Source organism: Cololabis saira, chromosome 23 (assembly GCF_033807715.1).
Source record: "Cololabis saira isolate AMF1-May2022 chromosome 23, fColSai1.1, whole genome shotgun sequence".
NCBI lineage: Eukaryota > Metazoa > Chordata > Actinopteri > Beloniformes > Belonidae > Cololabis > Cololabis saira.
The window spans coordinates 9798848-9821539 of NC_084609.1; the positions used below are offsets into that span (position 1 = coordinate 9798848).

At 40.9% G+C, this 22692-nt stretch overlaps 1 protein-coding gene across 1 annotated transcript; it reads left to right on the forward strand.

The window, feature by feature from the left end:
• The first annotated feature begins 16260 nt into the window (after positions 1-16260).
• LOC133424340 (fibroblast growth factor 6-like) lies at positions 16261-22349 on the forward strand. Its single transcript, XM_061714872.1, has 3 exons — positions 16261-17044; positions 17547-17650; positions 19111-22349. Exons 1-3 carry the CDS (start codon positions 16702-16704, stop codon positions 19285-19287), a joined length of 624 nt encoding a protein of 207 aa, XP_061570856.1. The 5' UTR covers positions 16261-16701; the 3' UTR covers positions 19288-22349.
• The last annotated feature ends 343 nt before the right edge of the window (positions 22350-22692 follow it).

Sequence of the window (22692 nt, forward strand, 5' to 3'; positions counted from 1 at the left end):
AATAAATGCTTTGCATTCACAAATTAACCATTCACCATATCTGTTGCATTTGGATGTAATTGTCGGAGTTGTAACGTCACCCATGCATTATCTACAGTTCCTCCTTTTTAGGGTCACAGGGGTCTGCTGGAGCCGGTCCCAGCGCTCTTCAGGCGAAAGGCCGGCTACTGCAGAGCCACATATAGACAAACAACCACACGTGCTCACGCTCACTCGCTCAGGCAATTTATAAGCTCCAACACGCGTGTTTTTCTTGACATACAAACGTCACACGGAAAGACCCCAGCCCGGTATTCGAACCGGGAACCTTCTGGCTGCATCAAGTTACCGTGCTGAAACTGTAATGTCATATTTGAGAGATAAAAAAGAAAAAGGAAGGTCCCTTACTATTGACAGAAACACTTTCTGTAAGTGATATGAATTCACATATTGTGGCCTTTTTTGAACTTTTCTGATTTAAACACCCTTTTACGAGCCAGAAAACTATAGAAACTCTCTTACTGACACTTAGGGCTGTCTTGTTTGTCACATGGACGCCGCCACGGCAAAGTGAAATTCTTTGCCTGCATATCCCAGCTTGTTAAGCAGCTGGGTCAGAGCACCGGGTCAGGCCTGAACCTGAGACCCTGCTGCAGAAACGGTTTATAGGCCCTCCTCAAGGCCCTGACAGCTTGAACTCCGACCTTCTGATCGGTAACTGAGAACTTTGACCACCACGAAACCAGGTACAGGTCACTCCACTTTAGCCGAGGAAAACAAGTTTAGAAATTAAAATGATTACAGGCTGCAGAATTACAAGGAATCGAGCGAACCGGCATTTAAAGCTTGAAGCGTGACTAGATTTTGGCAACGAAGACGGGTCAAATCAAGCTTTTCTCATACGTCTGTGTTGAACTATCATGATAATACATTACTACTTGTGGGCAGTGTGATTGCACTATGAGGTACTGTATGGGGAGTATGCAATATGAATCTACGTGCTGACAAGACAGTGGGGATATAAACAGCATCAAAGGGCTGGAAATAATTCAACGCTTTCAGTTCTACGCGGTGACGCCATTCAAAAAGCATCTGTAGTGCAGCATTGTTTCCTGCACTCCAGCGCGGCACTCGAACAGCATCCAGGGAACAGTCTCATTAGAGCAACCTTTTAACGGCCAGGTCACAGGCCAAGAGATACAAGGACACGAAACCCCTGTGACTCATGTCTCACCACGCGGGGTGCAATGATATCACTGCTGCCTCATTTGTTGAAAGAGCAGCTATCTGTGGCCCGTTTCCAACAAAGTACCCTGCTCGCTCATGTTGCACAAAGTACAGACGTGTCTGTAATGGCTTAATAAGTGGACACCTACTTCTGACAGCGGCAGGCTCTCTGTCCTCCTCGTCGTGACAGAGGCTCTTCTTTCCCCACGTGGTTTATATACTGCTGAGCAAACAGATGGCCTTTTTGAGGTGGGGAGAAAAAAAAACACTGCTTTTCACTATGGAATAAAATAATAATCATCATTTTCTCATGAGTTTTGATACTTTAAATCATCACATGCAATGAAGAAGACGGCACAATAGGCATTTAATAAAGTTTTACTGAAATCAGTTCAACTCATTGATCTTATTGGAAACACTTGCCAGTGTTCCAACACTGCAATGCAGTGACTTATTGTCCCTCAGTGACAGAATGTACTTACACATTTTTGACAGCAGAGGGCAACGTCAACATGAGGTTAAGTTTTCCTAAGAAAGTTTCTGCAGGTTAGACAACTCTTCTTTAAGGACACCATGATTTATTGATATACTTTTTTATGCACTTTTGTTCATCTTGATGTTTATCATTTATCGTTTGTAGCTTCCTTGTGCATCCATCAGCCACTGACAGTTAAAGTGAATAATGCATCTCATCCTGTTAAAACATAATGTTCTGCTGTGAAACCTTTGACACTTTCCAAAACATTTCTGCAGCAGACCTGTGTCTCCGCTCCACCTGACCCCATCCATTCTGCCAACAGCAGTCCCCTACGGTAGCAGCCTTCCCCACTATATGGACCTCTCAGAAACTGTAAAGAGCCTGAAGTGCAGACCCTGCCTTCAAATTCCCCAGATAGCAGTCTGTTTAGGATCTGGTGCCAAAGCAATTCCAATCAAGACTCCATAAACAACTCACTGGGCCCTGAAGATTTATCAAACTAGACACCCTCAACTATAAAAATCTAAACATCTACTCCATTTAAAACATAAAAAATAAGTATTTGACATTTGTATTGACCCATTATGTGATTAACAATGAAAATTTATATCTACAGCGTATTTGGACCCTCTGGGGGCTGTTGTTCCACACCTGTCCACCAGGTGTCACTCTTTTTAATTTATTTTTTTTTTTTACCTCATCACTTCATCTACTGATGCAGCATTTCCTTTTTCTGAGTCAGACACCACTACCAGCTACCAGTATCTTTTGGACTAAAACCAACCTGAATTTAAGTACAGGAAAATCCCCTTTATTTTTATTTTTTAATTTATCATGCTTAGCATATATTGAAGTAAAAAAAGTCCTTCAATTCTGTCTAACAATTTTTAAATAATATTTTTTTTCCAATAATTTCTGAGTAGATTTGGGAATTTTATGTATTTTTTTATTTATCTTTTACAGTTTTTCTCGATTGCTTTGACACATTTTGCACATCATGGGTCAACTTTATCTAATGCTCACACCTTCTTTGCACAGCAAGAGTCCTCTCTGGCGAATCAGTTAACTATTTCTCATTGCTTTCACACAATTTTCTTTGACTTTCAATACACTTTTCAAAACAGTTAACACACTTCTCACAAAGAGACACAAAACATAACTGATTTACCATGGCAACACATTGCAGACACTTTGTAGCAGCCAATTGGAACTGCGCTCTCAATTCTAAAAATTATCAGCACCTGTGTGAACTCTCTTTGCAAAACAAAGCAAGTAGTCCTCAACCTATCAAAGAGGTCAATAGCTTGAAGTTGACACCAAGCATAGATGGAGGAGGACGTGGATGAGAACATGTGGCCTGATCGTCAGGCCCGTGTCGACAATGCGTAATGTTCCTGTATTTTTATTTTTTTCATATTTACAGGGTTTCATTTCATTGTGTTTCATTTACAGTACTTTCTTTGAGAATTGACCTTTGTTGTACTGCATATTGAACCCTGTCATTTTGATTGCTTACAGTATGTGCATGTGACAAGTACTGCAATAAATATTTTTATGTCAGAATCTTGCCATTTTGTACACAGTAGAACAAATGTAAATCAATGGTGTTGACAGGAACTTCAGCAATACAAAAACAGATCTGCAATATTTTACTGTATACACATTTTCTGATTTTACTGTAAATACTCTGTGACAGTATATTTCTAAGTTATATAACTAAGTTAGAGTGCTCAATACAAAACCCAAATTGTAGTATGTTGTCAGTTGTAAAATAGTCAATACTATGAGGGTGTTGAACAAAAGTTGATATTGATAGCTATAGTTTCAATTTTGTTATCCATTGTTAAATAAATGAGAAAACATACATGTTCAATTGAGAAAAAATTGTAGGTTTTGATGGAAAAGTTTGGTTTTGATGGATGTGTGAGAAGTTTTGAGAAAGTGGTGTCATTCTGCAAACATCATAAAGTGTTTTGGTTATTTCAGCTTCTGTTAAGGGCTTTGTGTGAGCTGTTTTGAAAAAGTAAACTGTGAATGGAAAAATGGGCCAAAACGTTCGAGAAAAACTGTAATTATTATTTAAAATAAATAAATATGATAAATATGATACATCCGGCATTATAGGGTTGATCCTCACCTATAGGGTGACCCTCTTTGTGCTCCTACTACCACAAAGGAGTATTTGTTTTTAATAAGAAAAAAAAATTCGGTTTCATTCAAAGGAATATTTTATTACTTTTCAGATGCATGGTTTTGCTCTTGCAGTCTCTAAACCCGACTATCAGTAAAAAGCACTCAAAGTAACTTTGGAATCCTTTCCGGGTCATCTCCCGGGACAAAGTTATATCACTTTAAGGCACTGTGTCACACATTGACCACAGTGGAAAAAGCTCGGAGATCTAGGACATCACGACAGAAGCGCCGGAGACTCAAGACACACAGAAGATAAAACAAGAGTGACTGTAAAAGACTAAATAAGAGTACATTTCAGTGTCGTAAAAAAGCTACTTAACCTCCCGTCTATAGTTGGAAAACTGTGAGCTAAAAATGGCAAAAATGTTTTTCCGCCACTTTAAACCAAATCGGTCTGGGTAAAACATTGGTTGACACTGGTTGTTCTAGATCTCTAATGAATGTCTTTTTTTTTTAATTATTATTTATTTGTTGCTCTCCAGGACAGGCAGCTTTCCAGAACCTTTGATCAACTCCTTATGGGCTCAGATTTCATCCAACAGGGATTGTGACAAAAATAAAAAGATCAGATCTTTGTTGTGCTGGCAGAATGACAGCAGCTCCGTCCAAGATGACTCACTCACTCAGCAGTCTGCCATTCCTGACCCTGTCCTCCACCCGTTAGGCAAATTGCCTTGATCCTCCGCTCATTGCCGCCTGTCGCCCACCCTTGTGCTCACCCGCGGCGGAGCAAGGTGGATGCATCCTCAGGTCTGGCGGCATGGTTTTCATCCCACGGGGGTGAGAACGTGCAAAGCAGCGAGCAAATGCGCTGAGAGAATTCCTGACATTCTCCTGCTCAGTCCTGGTGGCCTGGTTTGGTGTTGGGTTCCTGGGAGAGAGGGAAGAGGAGCTGAGGGAATCATCAGCCGTCTCAGCAGCTGACACCTCCTCTGATCTCTATCTCTTCCTACAGCCATAAACCAAAATGTCTGACTTTTCAGCATGGCAGCCACATAAACATAGCCTTCCTCCTGGCCTCCATCGGGTCTGCCAGCTTTTGCCTGGAAGGAACAACTTGTTATGTTGAGGATGTGGCAATATCCAAACTCTCGAGGCGCAACATGCTGGAATATTGTACTTTGTGTGGGGTAAAAAACGAGGAAAGTGTGCAGGTTTGGGAACTCATTTGCAGAGAGGCTTCTATACTAAATGCACAGGCAAGAGGTCACATGATTTGCTCAACTTGCCCAAAAGAAATGTATTTTAATCAAAGATTAGAGCGTGGAGCGGCAAACTGAAAGTCCAGACCTTTGGCATCGAATGACAGTTGCACATATGCATGTAACATAAACGTCTGCGTAACGCTCAGGACCCGGCGGTCCTCTAATAGCAACTCTTAGTACCTCATGTTAACGGTTTCGTGAATCATGCTGCACTTGCACTCTGCAGGGTAACGTGGCTCCAGTGTAAAGCTGCCCAAACTGTTTGATCGCAGCTTGTTTGACAGACTTTTTGCATCTTTCAGCTCTCCTGGGATGACAGCATCATTACCGAGCTTAAAAAAGATCAATGATCATGAGGTGCAGGAATTTACTGTACATTACTCACACTGTGCATAGATATTTCTTATCCACAGCCACGTTAGGTGGTAATTAAATAAATAATATAAAAAAATGTGCCAAATTGATGAATGAATATTCCTAAAACAATTTAATAAAATAATGTACTTGAAAACCATTGTTTTGTACCATTTAATAGTCTGGAGGAGTTATCAGCTGCACCTCAGCAATGCACTTAACATCGCTGCAGCTTTACAAGAAACTAAGTTTAAAAAATATATTCCAAATGTGAAAATTTCAACACGATTTTGACTGCAGTGAGCTTGCATGAGTGCTGTTTTCCGTGTGGTTACTGCTAAATGCTTTGCTGGAAGGCATCCAAACAATTTGATGACAGGTCTTTTTCTTGTTCTCAAAGACTTGATACAACACGGACTTGAGCATTAAACTGCTGCGTCATTCGCCAGTGTTTGTAACTGACTGGAAAGTCACCTCTGGCTTCATTTTCCCTTAGTCACTCTCCACCCAATTTAGCTACAGGCACATCTTTCTCTGCAAGGTTCACAAGCAGTACCCTGGAAAAGGTATTTTTATGTGGAACAATCCCCCTGTGACGAGCTGCTCTTTCATTTCCCTCTGCAGCTCTATGCTTGGAACAAAAGAAGATGCAAGTAAATGCAGATTTCTTGTTCAACTCCAGGTTTTGCACTGGGTTTAGCAGTGTGTGCGAGCTGGATTCCCGCAGGGTTTGCTGCTTCTCCCAGTGTCATAGCCTGACATAGCAGCAAGGGAAAACCCCAGTGCAGTTTTTGCCTGTTGAATTATACATTAGCTGCTTCAGCACGAATCTGAACTCTAAGCTTCATTCAGGGTCGCACCATTACTGTTTTACAAGCCCCTGCTCCCTCGGATCGATCACCAGTCTGCTACGAGATCATCTAAAGTTTTCATACCTAAGCAAATGATCCAATATCTTTTGAAGTGCTTAGGTTTCCAGATCAATGGAAAAGGATGACCGGCTTTTCAAATATGGGGTAATTTTTTTTCTTTTTATCACACTCAGGACAGTTGGATTACAACTCCTGCAATAAGTAAATATCTCAGTTTCTTGGAAGGAATTGGCTACTAAATTTCAAGCTCTATTCGAGGATTTTCCATCTTGCACCAGCACAAAGTTTTGTGCTAAATCTTTCCACATTGGTTCGATCAACAGGCAAAATATCTGAAAATAGTGCTTACTTGCAGCCGCTTTGATAATCCTGTGACAGCGTTATCAGGTCAGCATTTATCTGATGATTTTAAGTGACATTGACTGCTGCGCCCATAAAAGTGTAACTCTGTGTATTTATGTGACGGCCTCTGCAGCTTTGGATTGTCATGAGTCTCTGCACACTTGCACGGATCATTAATGCCTGTCTGTGCTCGTGATTCTGATGTCATGCCAGAGAAATCCCGTCTCTATGTGCCGGTCTACCCAGCTGTTGTTTAAATATCATCTTTTAAGCTCCATGTTAATTAAAAAGTCACTGAGAGAGCTCTGAACAGCTTCCTGGATCCCATTACTTGCAGGTTGCAAACGTGCATAAAACTAGTTCGTTTAGCTGATCTAGTTTTCTGACTGATAGTCGTGTGTGAGACTGCAGCTCGTGTGGGGACTGAATGGATCCTATAATTGCAGATAAGACAGCTGACATGACATTGGTAAACTGCAGACGTGTTTCTCTCCCTCGAGACTATAGTTTTTGGTGTTTTGCATACTTCAGCTCTAATACGTTCAGTCAAAGCAAGTCTATACGAGAAATCAATTTTCTGTGTTATGTTGGCAGCTCCCCAAACTTCCTCTCTCTGTCCTCTTGTTGCATCAAAGTAATTAAATTTCAAGTTTTGGGGTTTAGTTTGCCTTTATATTGAATTTCTCTTGCTGAAGCCTAAACTTCTTAAAGAGACAGTCCTGTCTGCTGTAGCTTCAGTGGCAGTCACCAACCTGAGTTCAACGTTCGGCTTTTACCATTTTGGTCTTTTTGGAACGAGAGGATTGAGCTAGAGTAGGGGTCGGCAACCCAAAATGTAGAAAGAGCCATATTTGACCAAAAACACAAAAAACAAATATGTCTGGAGCCGCAAAAAATGAAAAGTCTTGTATAAGCCTTAGAATGAAGCCAAATGGCGAAAGGCGAAATGTCGAGAAAAAAGTCAAAATGTCGGGAAAAAAGTTGAAATGTTGAGAAAAAAGTTGAAATGTAGAGAAAAAGTCGAAATGTCGAGAAAAAAGTCGAAATGTCGAGAAAAAAGTCAAAATTTCAAGAAAAACATTTGAAATGTCGAGATTAATGTTGAAGTACAATCTCGAGAAAAAAGTCGAAATGTTGAGAAAAAAAGTCGAAATGTAGAGAAAAAAGTCCAAATTTCGAGAAAAGTCAAAATGGTGAGATTAAAAAGGAAAGGAAAAGAAGAAAAAAGAGAAAAAAAGGAAAAAAAAAGAAGAAAAACGAAAAAAAGGAAAAAAAGAAGAAAAAAGAGAAAAAAGGAAAAAAAAGAGAAAAAAAAAGAATAACAGGAAAAAAAGGTCAAACATTTTTGAAAAAGCTCCAGGGAGCCACTAGGGCGGCTCTAAAGAGCCGCATGCGGCTCTAGAGCCGCGGGTTGCTGACCCCTGAGCTAGAGAGTAAGACTTAAAGTCAAATAGGACAAATATTTCACTTTAATGAGAGGTCTAATGTCTATTTTGATAGATTTTGTTTTCAGAAGGATCCGCACACTGATCAGGAGGTGGGGTGTGAATAATATGTACCTATTTTAGAATTTCATCAGAATAGTGGACATTTTTTGAATGAAGGTCTTTTGAAAGACAAAACATAGTGCTTTAATGCTGGCGTTTTAAACAGGACACAAAACAGAAACTAATGCCAAACTATTAGCTGGGGGGATGTTAAGACATAGAAAACACAATTTACCTGCAATGAACTGCCACTCTGTCCTTGGGCTGCTGTCCACGCTCCAGCTGACCCTTGTGTACCTGGATGTGAAAGGACAGGTATAGATAATGGATGGATGGATAACACAGCATAAATGTCACACTTCAATGTATTTCCTTGTTGGTTTTACTTCTGATGTCCAGTTGCTGAGTCTGTTGTTTTTTTTTGTTTTTTTTTATTCAGTCTATAGATGTGAAAGTTCTATCTTGGACAAGAAACCTTAACAGGAAGCTTACTTGGCATTCTCTCCTTCAGCGTGTCAAGGTAAGGACAAACTTCCATCCCTCACTCTCCACAGGAGTGCTCCAAGGCTTGGAGCTGGGGCCCCTTCTCTTTGCTATATATACTTCATCTTTGGGCCCTGTTATCACCTTGCATGGTTGTTCTTTTCTATGCAAATGATACCCAGCTATTTCTGCCTAATGAGTCAATGGACTTGGCACGAATCTCAGCTCGTCTCTCAAATATATTTACATGGACGATGGAACACGACATTCAGCTAAACCTCTCCGACACTGAACTGTTGCCATCCCATCCAACTAGTCATTACAGAGCAATGTCCATATCTCGGCGGCCAGGACGGCTCTGTCTCTCCGGGCAGGCTGGCCCCTCGCCGGGTTGGGGTCGTTGGCCTGGCGGGTGGGGGCCTCCTGGCCGCGTGTCCAGCCCGGACCGGGTGGCCGGGGATTGTCTGGGTCGCGGTCCGCCACCGCGGGATCCCTGGCTGCTTCTTCCCGTGTCGTGGGGGCCCGGCCTGCGGGGCTGGCGGTAGGTTGCCTCCTTCCTACCTCTCCCCTCTGTGGGGTTGCTGGTGGCCTGTGTTCCGGGTTCTTCCTGGTCGGCCCCTGGTCTCGCGGGTGGTGGGGTTGCTCCCCCCCCTCCCCCACTATAGATACACTTCAGGTCGAGCTTTGTTTGGTTTATTACACACACATACACACACACACATACCCACATACATACACATAGCCACATAGACATATACACACTTATGTACACGTATACATATTCATACATTCATGCATGCACACATACACACACATAGCCACACATATGCATACACACACACAGTTACATTTAGCCACACATACATATACACACTCATACACACACACACATTCACACATATATAGCCACTCACACAAGTATACTGTACATAGACATACACACACATAGACAGCCACACAAACATATACATACACACACACACATACACACACACACACACACACACACACAGGCACAAAGACATGTACACACACACGCACACACGCACGCACGCACGCACGCACGCACGCACGCACGCACGCACGCACGCACGCACGCACGCACACACACACACACACACACACACACACACACACACACACACACACACACACGCATGACCATATACATACACGCACACACACACACACATAGACATACATACTGGCTTGTTCACCTGCATGCTCGCTCTGTAGTTTTTGGGGTTAGTTAGCGGTAGCTTAGCTTAGACTGTGATTTGGGTTGATTCCTGCTTGTGTTTTGGTCGGCTCCGTATTGGTTTTGTTGGTTCTGTGTTTTGTTTGTGGTTTTTGTTGCAGATTTTCAGTGCTTGACGTGTGCCTCCGTGTGTTCCTGCTTCCTGGATTGGCAGTGGATGTCACCCCCGCCCCCCCCCCCCACAAAAAAAAAAAACACCTCACTGGGTTTGTATGTATATATTTATGTATGTATGTGTATGCGTATGTAGGCGTATATATGTATATATATTAAATATAGCAATAATGCACGTATATATGCCTTTGGTTTTTACCTACATGGTATCAATCATTAATATGTGTGCAGACAAGGTAAAAAAAAAAAAAAAAAAAAATCAAAACTAAGACAGAATAAATGCAAAGAAGAATACGCTACTTCTTCTTTAGCAGATAGAAGTAGGTAAAAGCAGATTTCAAACAGATAAATAGATAAATAAATACTGGTTATTTTCTCTTGGTTCTGTCCCGTTTTAATCGGCAAAGTTGCTGCCGTGTTAAAAGACACTGTTAGGAAAGGATCTATTTAGGTACAAACATGTACATCATTTACAGTTCAAAATCCTTCTGTACATGTAGTAAATATCTAATCTAACAACATAAATATCTGTGGCTTGCATATCTTTTTTTTTAACTAGAGCGGATGCGGCTTGTATGCAGGTGCGGCTTGTATATCTATTTTTTGTTATGTATTTAAAAATAGAGCGGGTGCGGCTTATATGCAGGTGTGGCTTATAGTCCTGAAAATACGGTAGATTTTATCTTAAATAAATCTATTTAGATAGTAAATAGATTTTTCACGTAATGAGAACATTTTCCTCTTGCTTTTGTATATATTTGTAATATCATATACTGTATACTATATATATATATATATATATATATATATATATATATATATATATATATATATATATATATATATATATATATATATATATATATATACATACATGCATGTATATACATATACATGCATTACAGAAAATAAAGAACTTTATCACAATATTCTAATTTTCTGAGACAGTCCCGTGTGTGTATATATATATATATATGTATATATATATATATATATATATATATATATATATATATATATATATATATATATATTACAGTTCTATCTAAAAGTGAATTCAACCTTTTTTTTATTTTGTGAAGATATCACTGAAGAGCAGCTTCAGCATGACACCGTACTGTAACTGAATTAGCTGAGTTAATCTAAAGAGCTCAGAGCAGTCTCATTAACGGCGCCCATTCTCCATTGATCAATGTTCCGCTCTGTCAATAACCAGGTAGTTTTGTCTATTCAGGCTATTGGTCGCCTTGGTTTGCAAAGCCTTGTGCTTATACAGCAAATTAAGATCCGCTCTCATTAATTTGCTATTTGGTGGGATTTAGACGGTCTGACCTGTTGGAAATTAATGGACCGTAAAAGACTTAACCCAAGTATTTAAATGATGGTTCCAGAAATATGAATTACTCTCCACATCTTGGATTTATACAGTAATGTAATAGTATTACATGTCTTTACATTTATTAAAACATAAAGCCAAATCACACAGGATTTTAAATAAAGGAAATGTCAATAAAAACCGTGTACATCTGCTCAGCACCAAACAAAGACACCGTGGCATCGCTGACCAAATAACAACAACATAGCTTTAAAGGTGTTCCCAATACTTCCACGTCACCATTACATCTGTTTCTGCAGGTTTAAAATATGCCTCAAGGCTTGGCTAAATGTAAAAGTGCTTATTCAACAGAAAGGATGTTCCTCAGTTTTAAAAATAGATTGTTACAACTTTTGCTTCATGGTGGTATTTTGATCCTACAGTAGGTTAAGATGCAGAACATTCTAGCAGTTTTAGATTGGGTTTTATTATCGTGCAGAAATGTGTTTTCATTAGATTAAACTTACATTTATAATAATCCATAACCTTTAGTGGAATTTGATGCAAGCTGGAAACATTTTTATGATAAAATTAAATTATAAAGGGAAATCACCGTGTGCACAGGTGAGGAACTTGTGGTTGTTTGTCAATATCTGGACGTGCAAAGGCCTTGTCACCCGTCCAGGTTTGAAAAGAGAATACGCAGCTTTCTTAGGCCTTTCAACCGAGGAAAGTTGGGACCCTAAATGGGAATTAAAGCTGCAAGCAGCGATGAACGGGCTCTCGCGCGTGCAATTTTCACCAATAAAGGTCAAGGACTCAAAACCGAGTCCGACGAAACCACCCACGACTGTCTATGTCAAACCATTCAAAGTTATGGCAGAAAATAGGAACTATCAAATATCGACCAATCAGAAGAAGGAGCGTGGCTAATTTGCACCAATTAGGGTGAAGGAGTCAAAACCAAGTCCGATGACACTACCCACGACTCTGTATGTCAAACCATTCAAAAGTTATTTCAGAAAGTAGGAACTATCAAATATGGACCAATCAGATGAAGGGTGGGCGCGCTTTTTGGCATCTATCGTCGCCATGGTAACGCTTTTGAAACAGAAAAGTAATGTGCGTCGTCGGATGGAGACGAACATCTTGATGTATAACACACCTGGGTGAGCCTTACGGTTCGGGCCGTATTAACTTGAAGGAATGGCATAAATTGCGCCAAAATGACGCGATTAATTCAAAATGTTCAAAATGGCCGACTTCCTGTTCGGTTTCGGGCCATGGCGCCAAGAGACTTTTCTTTAAGTTGCGACATGATACAGGTGTGTACCGATTTTCGTGCATGTACGTCAAACCGTATTGTGGGGCTTGAGGCACAAAGTTTTTTTCTGTATGGACCAATCAGATGAAGGGGGGGCGCGCTTTTTGGCGTCTAGCGTCGCCACGGTAACGCTTTTGACTGAGAAAAGTAATGCGCGTCGTCGCAGGATGGAGACGCACATTTTGATGTATAACACACCTGGGTGCACGTTACGGTTCGGGCCGTATTAACTGCTGAAGTAATGGCATAAATTGCGCCAAAATGACACGATTAATTCAAAATGGCCGACTTCCTGTTCGGTGCCAAGAGACTTTTCTTTAAGTTGCGACATGATATAGGTGTGTATCGATTTTTGTGCATGTACGTCAAACCGTATTGTGGGACTTGAGGCACAAAGTTTTCTAGGGGGCGCTGTTGAGCCATTTTGCCACGCCCGCAAAATTTGGTGACTTTTGGGGCACGTTTAGGGGGGCAAAAAGGCCCTCCTTTCGTCAGAAAAACCAGAAGAATAACGACAATAATAAAGAAAAATTCCTACAGGGCACTGTAAGTGCTCGGGCCCTAATAAGGGGGTCTAAATTGTGGATGGATGGATGGAAAATGTAGGTTCTCATTACTTGAAAAATCCAAAGGCATTATTTGTCTTAATGAATAAATACCATAAAGGTATATTTTAATGATTTAGTACTGGAGCTGATGGATTAGTTTCAAAAAACAAGGGCTGTGGAAAGTAAGTCATGCAAACTTCAATATATCTTTGCTTTGATGCAATCCCATTTTAGTTTATTTTTTCTGTCTTCAACTGGCCTTGTTGCTGGTGTCATTTACCTACAGCAGGACCTCTCCGGTTACCAAGGTGGGCCTGGGGTTCCCTGGCAGCACAGAGCAGCTCGGCCCTCAGAGCCTGCTGGGAATGCCCCAGAGGCTTTGTCTACAACCGCCCCCCTGCAGGAAGGATGGGATGCAAACAGGGATGTGACAAGCCTTGTTGGGTAAGCATTCAGCACATTCAGCCGTCTTTCATCCATACATGTGGCTCAGGGAGACACATTTTCATGACTGTGCAATGCTTCATTTCATATTATTACATCTGTGTGTAACAATAAACAATTATCCGCTTATAGCTCACCAATGGCCACAAAAGAAGTAATAGCTGCTCATAAATATATTAATAACACTCCCACATACTTGTGACCTCATTACAAGCGCATTATAAATCATTTTTATCATTACATTTTTAATTTAAACTACTTGTGAATATTAATCAAAAGTAATTTATTCAACAAAAAAACATGGCCTTTTAAGTGCAGGATCATTAGCAGTACAGCTCTGTGTTCACATTTCCTTGACAACTTTATTTCTGGGCCTGAACATGAAACAATGCCATGAATTTGATTCATGCAGGTTATATTTTTATGTTGCAGGGTGTGTTAGTTACAATAATAACGTGCAATCTGAGCAGGCAGAATATTTGGTTGTGTAAACTTCCTGGACAAACAGCTAAGGAAGTGTCAGATGGGATTGCAATTTGCTCTCCTGTGACTGTTTTTACACCTTCCTTCTAAATAAGGCCGCAGGCTGCCAGGACATATGACCACCGTCCCAATTTGGGCCCTGGACACAGTATCCATCCATCCATCCATCCATCCCAAGATTGCTCAATGCCAATGAAAGTCAAACACGCAGGCACACACACGCCTCACACACGCAGGCACACACCCCTCCCCTCCTACAGGTCTCCCATGTGGGGGAAGAGCCGGGTAAAGTCAGCCCGGATACTTAGAGGAAGGAGGGAAAAATAGGCTAGCACCTTTTAAAATAAAATCATTTGATGAAACAACTTGAAATTATTTGATCAGTGACTTCAAAGTAGGAAAAATATCTTCCCCTCATTCCATTATTACTGCAGATATTGATCATATCAATTTATGATTGAACTGTCAGATATTAAACAGCAGCTTGTGAAGCTCATAAAACAAATTAAATTCCCACCACATGGTGTAAAAGTAAAGCAAAACAAAAAACTCGTGATTACTACTAGTAATCACGTAATAAATTAAAGTTGTCTGGCCTGCAGCCTCCTTGACCTAAATATTTCTATTTATTATCAAGCGTACACTTACACAACACAAATACTCAAATGTTAAATTATTGAGTATTCATTGGTGCTGCATTGTTAGAAATTCTACTTAGTGCTGTACACTTGGCATTTAGTGCATACACAAGGCAGAAATGTGAAAAATATAACACTACCATGTGACTATCTAATTCATTTGGGAATTAAATGAAGCAGGCTTGTTATAGACTTGTAATTGCTGATGCCAATAGGATTCGGAAGTAAAGGTAGGTGGGTTTTCTCTTATTTCTGGGGGTGTTACAGTTGAGATTTCCCACTAGGAACTCGAAAATTCCGACTTCCATGTACAACTACAATGCACCATAATTACAAGGACAGACATTTTTGGAAACCAGGAGGATTTTACAGTTCAGGTAGGTGTCTTCCATATGTTCGTGTAAATTATTAATGCCAACGCACTTTCAGTCAAAAAGTAAAATCTAAGTAACAATACAATATGAAATGGTTCAACACAACTACATTAAGATACTTTTTATGCACTTGACTTCACTGAGTCTTCATAATTTAGAAAGATATTGTATGAGTGAATGTAGTTGTATGGAACCAACTTTCTTGAGTGCACAGACTAAAACCATTGCCTGGAGTGTGTGTGTGTGTGTGTGTGTGTGTGTGTGTGTGTGTGTGTGTGTGTGTGTGTGTGTGTGTGTGTGTAGATATATACATAGATATAGAGCAGATGCAGTTAATAGAGACAGTATAGTGTAAATAAGTATATTTATATAAATATTTATATGGGCATGTGTGTACAAATATATAAAAATATTCAACTATGTGTATGTATGTATGTATGTATGTATGTATGTATGTATGTATGTATGTATGTATGTATGTATGTATGTATGTATGTATGTATGTATGTATGTATGTATGTGTGTGTGTGTGTGTGTGTGTGTGTGTGTGTGTGAGTATAATTACAGTATATAATAATAATAATAATAATAATAATAATAATAATAATAATAATAATAATAATAATAATAATAATAATAAATTATTATTATTATTATAATGTTATTTAGCAGTGTGAGTACAGTGTGTGAGTATTTATAAATACGGGTTAAATGATTAGTGAATGGGGGTAGGATTAAATAAATTTACACTTCTTCCTACTCCTTTTTTGCACATGTAAATTAAGATATCAAGTGTTAAAGGATGAAATTGTATATGTTTTGTTGTTTTGTTTGCTTAACTTCTCTTGAAGTGTTGTTTTTTCACATGTACAAAAATAAAAATCAAATCAAATCAAATTGTATGTCACATGTAGGATAACCAGAACACGTGAAACATCACCATGGCCCCCTTTTAACATGACGTCCAGCTGATTTGACATTTATCAACGCAATCATATCATAGGACAGGATTTTTATTTTGAAATGCCCCACAGGAAACTCGTCCCCTCATTTGGTCCTACTTGTTCGAGGCTGGTGTGAAGGTGCAACCCCCCCATCACTCCCATCAGAACTGCTGCTGCTGCTGCCGCTGCTGCTGCTGCTGCTGCTGCTCAGGTCCTGGAAGTCTCTCCTCCCCCCATCGCCTACTTTTGATGGGGAGGTGGTGCATGCAGCGGTGAAGTCACAGTGATGTCATTTTAGGATGTGAGAGTCGGGGGCAAGGTGATCTGGTTTTGCGGTGAGTGGTGTGTGTCCCCCCCCCCCCCCCTTACCCACCAACACCACCACCCCCCTCCACGGCCAGCGTTGCCTGCACAGAGGCGCGGAGCAGCGAAACATGGTCATCGCCACCGGCACCAATCCAAGCTCCGACGCCCTCTGTCCCTCTCCTCCTGCTCAGATCTCAGACTATGGGGCCTCGATCTGCCTCTGCCTCGATCCCAGAATAAACCTCTACCGCCAACATGCCAAAGGAGAGAAAATACGAAGAGTTGCATTTTTAGGGCAGGTAACTTTGACCACGCGCCCCAAAGGTGAACTGGATGGCCACTGCGCAAAGGTGCCACTACAGCATGCGCTGCGGGGCCGGGACGCACTGGACGCTGCCGGCGGTGATTGTAATGTGGACTTCTCTGTGGGGGATCGTCTCATCCTATCCGATTCCGAGCAGGACTAATGCGACTTTGTTGGAAAATAAGTGGGAGACCCTCTTTTCCCGCTCCTACCTGGGGATAAACGGGGGGAAATCGGAGCTTAACTGGGAGAGTGACTATTTGCAGGGCATCAAACGAGTGCGGCGACTGTACTGCAACGTGGGCATTGGGTTTCACCTGCAGGTGCTCCCGGATGGCAGGATAAGCGGAGTGCACAGTGAGAACCCATACAGTGAGTTGCATCCCAGAAAGAGAGAAAGAGAGAGAGTAACTCTATATGTGTGGGCCGTGTAAAAGTTGGAGCTGCTCACTTGTCTTGCATGATATTTTAATAAGAGATGTCGGCACCGGTTGAAAGTTTCTGATATAGCAAAAACAGTGGACTGGGTCTTGCATCCGTGCAGTGCTGAAGAATCCTCCCCAAGCCAAAAACATGACATGAATGCTTGAGTTATTTTTACCCTGCGTCCCCTGCAGCAGGGCGCACTCATATGCCTCTCAGCACGCTGTAAACTTCATGCACAATGTCGAACAGGCAAAACAGCCTTTAGGCAACGAGTGCAAAAGGAGAAAAAAAAAGAGAAAAGAAAAGAAAGAAAGAAAAAAAAAGGGTCTAATTGAGCATCATCCGAGTCGCAATGCACCTGCAAGGTTACACCCATTGCTGCTGCATAGATGCAGCGTCACACACACACCGTGTTTTGCATTTGCTTGAACGCTGTTGTCTTGCACAGGTCTGATCGAGGTCTCCACGGTGGACACGGGAGTGATCAGCCTGTTCGGGGTGAGGAGTGAGCTGTTTGTCGCAATGAACAGCAGGGGAAGGTTATACGGAACGGTAGGTTGGTGCGCAACTCCGCCACACATCGCGCTCGCTCGGTGTAAGACGAGTTCACATGCAGAGCTGCTGCATCCACGACTTTATGAGCGCCGTTGTGTTATTAATATGCCCTGACGATAGCGGGGCTTTCGCAGCAGCAGGCTCCAAGAAGCCACTTTGGAGATCTAGGCAACGCTCAAATCTCCTGCTGTGTCATAATCTGTGCTGGAAATATCCACGTCTGATCTTTAACACAAGTGAAAGGCGCAACGCTTCCAAGATCCCATTTAAAAACTCTTTTTATACGTATGTTTATTGGTTTTACTATTGATTACATGTTTTCTGACATGAGATTTAAATGCAATGTAAAGAGAAGGGAACTACAGTTGATGAAAAAGTGCAAGTTCCAGCCAAAATATAAATAAATATTAGTATTAGCACTAAATTCATAATTACAAACAAAAAAGTGAGTTAGTTCTGACTTAATGTTTCATGATTTTTAATCTAGTACCACATTCATGGATACAACACCAACACCACTACTACAACTACTTTTTTTAACCATTGTAAAAGTATGAAATGTTTCATGCACCTGAAACTATGTTTTTGATATGAAACTAAACGAAGCATAGCATACTGGTGAATAATGGGTCATATTTAAGTTGCAGTTTCATTAAGAGATCAATATGCATATATTAGAAATATATGTGAAAGGAAAAGGTTTATTTCTAAATGTAGATATTAACTTTACACGTAAAAGTTGTTCGTATTTGAGTCAGTACGCTTGAGAAGCTTAGGTTATTCTGACTATGAAGTTTGAAGTGGATTTTCATGTTTTCTCTTAATCCTTTTGCATGTTAAAGTACTACTTTTAACTATACTATTTCCCCCTTAACAGCAGCTGCGTTATTAAAGCAAACTTAAAGACAACACTTCATTCTGACATGGGCCATTCAGAGTATTTTTACTAGGGTGCATTTTGATGCTTTATGCTTTTATTTTGGTAACGTCTCCAAAAGTGAGACTGGTTAAAATATCTTTTATCTTCACTAATAACAGTACCTTCTCTTTGGTATTGTCAATATTAAAAGATCTTGAATCCGTGTATCTAAATGTGGATGGTTAAACATACGGTACATTTTGTAGAAGTAATGTTTACATGTTTACTTCAGTCAACCAGATTGGGATCACGTCTCCTTGAGCTTTTAATGGCGGCTCATTCTGGTTACCCAGAACTGGACCCTAAAATGTTCTGAGCTCAGACGTAAAAGCATGAGGTTGCTGTGAGCATTTCTAAAGGACATTTCTTTTGCAACAACATGCCACCTCCTCCTGTTTCCCCCCGAGCACGCTGTCCAGTCAGGCTGTTTGCCAAAGCAAAGGTCACGTGGAAAGGATGCATATGTTGTGATTTTTCTTGCCTGCAGTTTTACTGACTCCCACCCATCTCTCTCTCTCTTTCTCCCCGGCGTCTCTAGAGAGTCTTCAGGGACGAGTGCAAGTTCAAGGAGATTTTTCTGCCGAATAACTACAATGCCTACGAGTCTTTTGTTTACAAGGGCTTCTACATCGCCCTCAGCAAGCATGGCCGCGCAAAGAGAGGCAACAAGGCGACCACCGCCATGACTGTCACACATTTCCTCCCGCGACTATGAGAGAAACTGACAATTACTCAGTAATTTGCACATATGGATGCTCTTCCAGGTAATATAGAAATGCATCGTCATGATGTACACACCTGTGGACTGCAAAAGAAAGCAAAACTATTTATTCTGTTATATATATATATATGTATACACACACACACACACTATATGTATATTTGGATAGTTGTCTTTGTATATGTACTGTATGCCATACCGTGCTGCTTATTGTTTTTATGGACGGGGAGAGAGGAATCCTTTGGCTGTCACATTTTATTTGTCTGTCTCAGTTTACCTCGGTGCTTGCTGTAACTGAACTACATGTCGACTTAGTTCTCTGAGATGGAGGTTGAGCTATATTCTGTGCTTTTAAAGAGTGAAATGAATACTTTTTATTACCTCAAAGAGCTACATCGCTAGACTTAGGGATGCATGGACTTCTGCTGAAATACTTGCTAAGGTTATTCTTTTGTTTAGACATTTGAACACTTGATACGTCCCTGCTTGATTATCGTTGTCTTGCAGGAGGGGAAAGGGGGAGGGAATCTTAAATGCACTACTTTTGCTGCACGATTTAAAGGTGCCTTGATGTTCCCACTTGTGACCCCCTCAAACTTGCATGTAAGAGACACCCGGAGGAGTCAGAAATAGGGCTGACACTCCTGAGGGGCCTCAGAAGAGGAGGGGGGGAGGGTGACTATCTTTGGTTTATTTTCTTTTCTGTAATTAGATCGATTAAGTAATAAACAATCTGTGGTTGAGACCAGAGAGGGGTCAGCCATAGAGAGACTGGCACAAGGCCACGAGTCTGACTGTGCCACATAGCCAGCGAGAAAACAGGGTAGAACATTTATCTATCCCAGCATGGAGAAGCTTTTTTTGTTCGGACCCGGCTTGCTTCTGCACAAAGTCGCAACTGAGCGGTTGATTCGAGCGCACAATAGTTAAGATGCTGCACACTGACTCAGAAAGAGCCACAACAGTAAAGTGGGTTGCTGATATTTTCGAAATGCAAAGCTTTAGAGCCGCTCTCTGCTAATACGACGAAACCAATGGAAAACAACGTAAATAGCTGCACTTAAAAGAAGAATTCAGACGCTTTTTTTTGTGGAATACGAAGAATAAAAAAGAAACTAAAAGTAGGGGCTGCACTGTGAATCAGTGATGATGTTTTGGTCTGTGCTCTCAAACATGTCTGTTTATCGGTTTATATTGGGGTCGGTGTGTGTCTTGGAGCATGCCTGCGCCCCGGGCCTTCACCCCAGCCTGGCCGGGCCTCCTGCAGCAGCACTGCAGTGGCAGTGAGGTGTTGGGAGCTGAAGGCAAATGGTTTTAAATGCAATTATGGGTGAGTTAGTCATTTAGCTCAAAGGACAAAAAGGTAGACTGAATGCACAGGACAAGCCTACGTTTCTGTTGAGTTTTAGCTCGTCACTGTAAAACCTTTGCCAAACTAGAAACAGTGGCGGTCCTTTCAGAAAGCTGAAGGTGGAACTCATTGTTAGTGTGTACAAATATCTCATTACATATTCCAAAGATGTATTTTTTACTCTCTTCATTCTTCAAATTCCCAAGAGTCCTCCCGAGTGCATCTGTCTGTGTAGTTTCTGCAGCTGTTAACTTAAAAAAAAAAAACCTGCAGCTCACTTCAGCATCAGCCTCCGTGCGTTCCCGTGTGAGAGGCAGAACGACTATTTAAATCCAGGGAAAACGTGTGCGGTGGAGCCGGCATGCTGTCTTTGTTGTTTGTCGAACCCCCCGCCGGAATGTGGATCTGCCAGGATGACAGGCAGCTTTCCACATACCTAAAGTCAATCACCCTCTGTACCCACCTCCGCCTGCCCCGTAACCCCCCACCTTCACCCTCACAACTCACCCGCTGCAGGCAGGAACCTTGGGATTCTAACTGCAACCCGGGAGCTTCCTCCTCTCATTTCAGCCTTTTTTAGTTCAAGGTCAGAGTCAGTCACCAGCCCTTTGTGGCACAGGGTGGTCTGTTGTAAGAAACAGGAATTTAAAGCATCTTTTTTTTTTTTTTTTTTTTACTTAGATTTGTACTTAAACAAAATATTAGTTTGCATTTTTTTTAGTTTTTAAACAAGCCGACTTACCCACCTCTTTCAGCTGCAACAGCACGACATGCCACCCACCCCCTAGTGCTGGTGACGGGATACTTACGTAGGGAGGGGACATCTGCAGAGCTGATGCAGAGTGTGAGGAGCAGACTCATGCTGCTGCTTGGCTCCTCGCTCTCCTCAGGATTCATCTCTGCTGCTTCCCTGAACCCAAACCACACAACCCAAGCAATATATCAGCCGCTTCTCAACTCGTCGGCGACACACACATCACTTAACAATAGTATTCTCTAACATACATGTAGAGCAAAGTAAAAAAAAAAAGAACAATAAAACACGACCTGTTGCTCTCGTAGATGTGGGTGCATGTAGAACTGCTGACATGACTTTTTTTATTTCAGGAAGTTCAGCTGAGGCAGGTGTGGCAGTAACCTTTGCGTATATACAACTATTATAACTTTTCAATCCGTCAAGATAACCGACGTCTCTAGTTGCACCTTAATAAGGACGCCTCGATCGTAAACTAGAGTCGATGAATTAACTGGATGCCTAAAAGAGGTAGTTTGTGTCCTAAACAAAATGTTCACCTTTCAGCTTTGACCAAAAATAATTATTCACACTTATCTGCCGTTTTATTTTATTTCATTTCCACAGCTTATAACAGGTCAAATTTAATTAAGTCAAGGTGAGGAATAACTCTTAATATGTTGAATGTATATTAGCATCCTTTTTTTTTTTCCTCTTTGTTTTGTTTTTAGGAGCGAATCTTCACACAATTCCTCTCCTCTGTTCTCATATACCTCACCTTCTGCCTTAGTTTTGGTTTGCTGATGACTGTAAAGTGAGAAAAAAAAGAAAAAACAAGCTTAAGTTATTTGTTTCTGAAAACAGACATGCCAAGTAAAAATTTTCTTTTATTTTTGTACGTATGTGCTGTGCACAGCAGTCTATTGTATTCCTGAGATACCAATAAAAGTTTGTTTTGTTTTGTTTTTTTAACTGGCTGCTGGTGATGTTGTCAGTTTGTGAATTAAACTGGTTTGACTCTGGATTTAGTATTTAGATGCATTAGTTCAAGGCCTTTTGAAAGACAAGTTATACTCTTTTATACTGTTACAGTTTCACAAGATTGTTTGATCAGTTTATATACTTTCTGGAAATTTACTGGAGTGACTAAAAACATAAAGGTCAGGCCTCCTTTGCAGCTCACTATCACTTTGAGAAGATGGAGATATATATGTAGTAATAAAACTGCTACTTAAGACTATTCATCCATTTAGTTTTGACCAAAAATATTGGAAAATTGACTTCTTTTGGCCTATAAGACAAATTAACTTTGTAA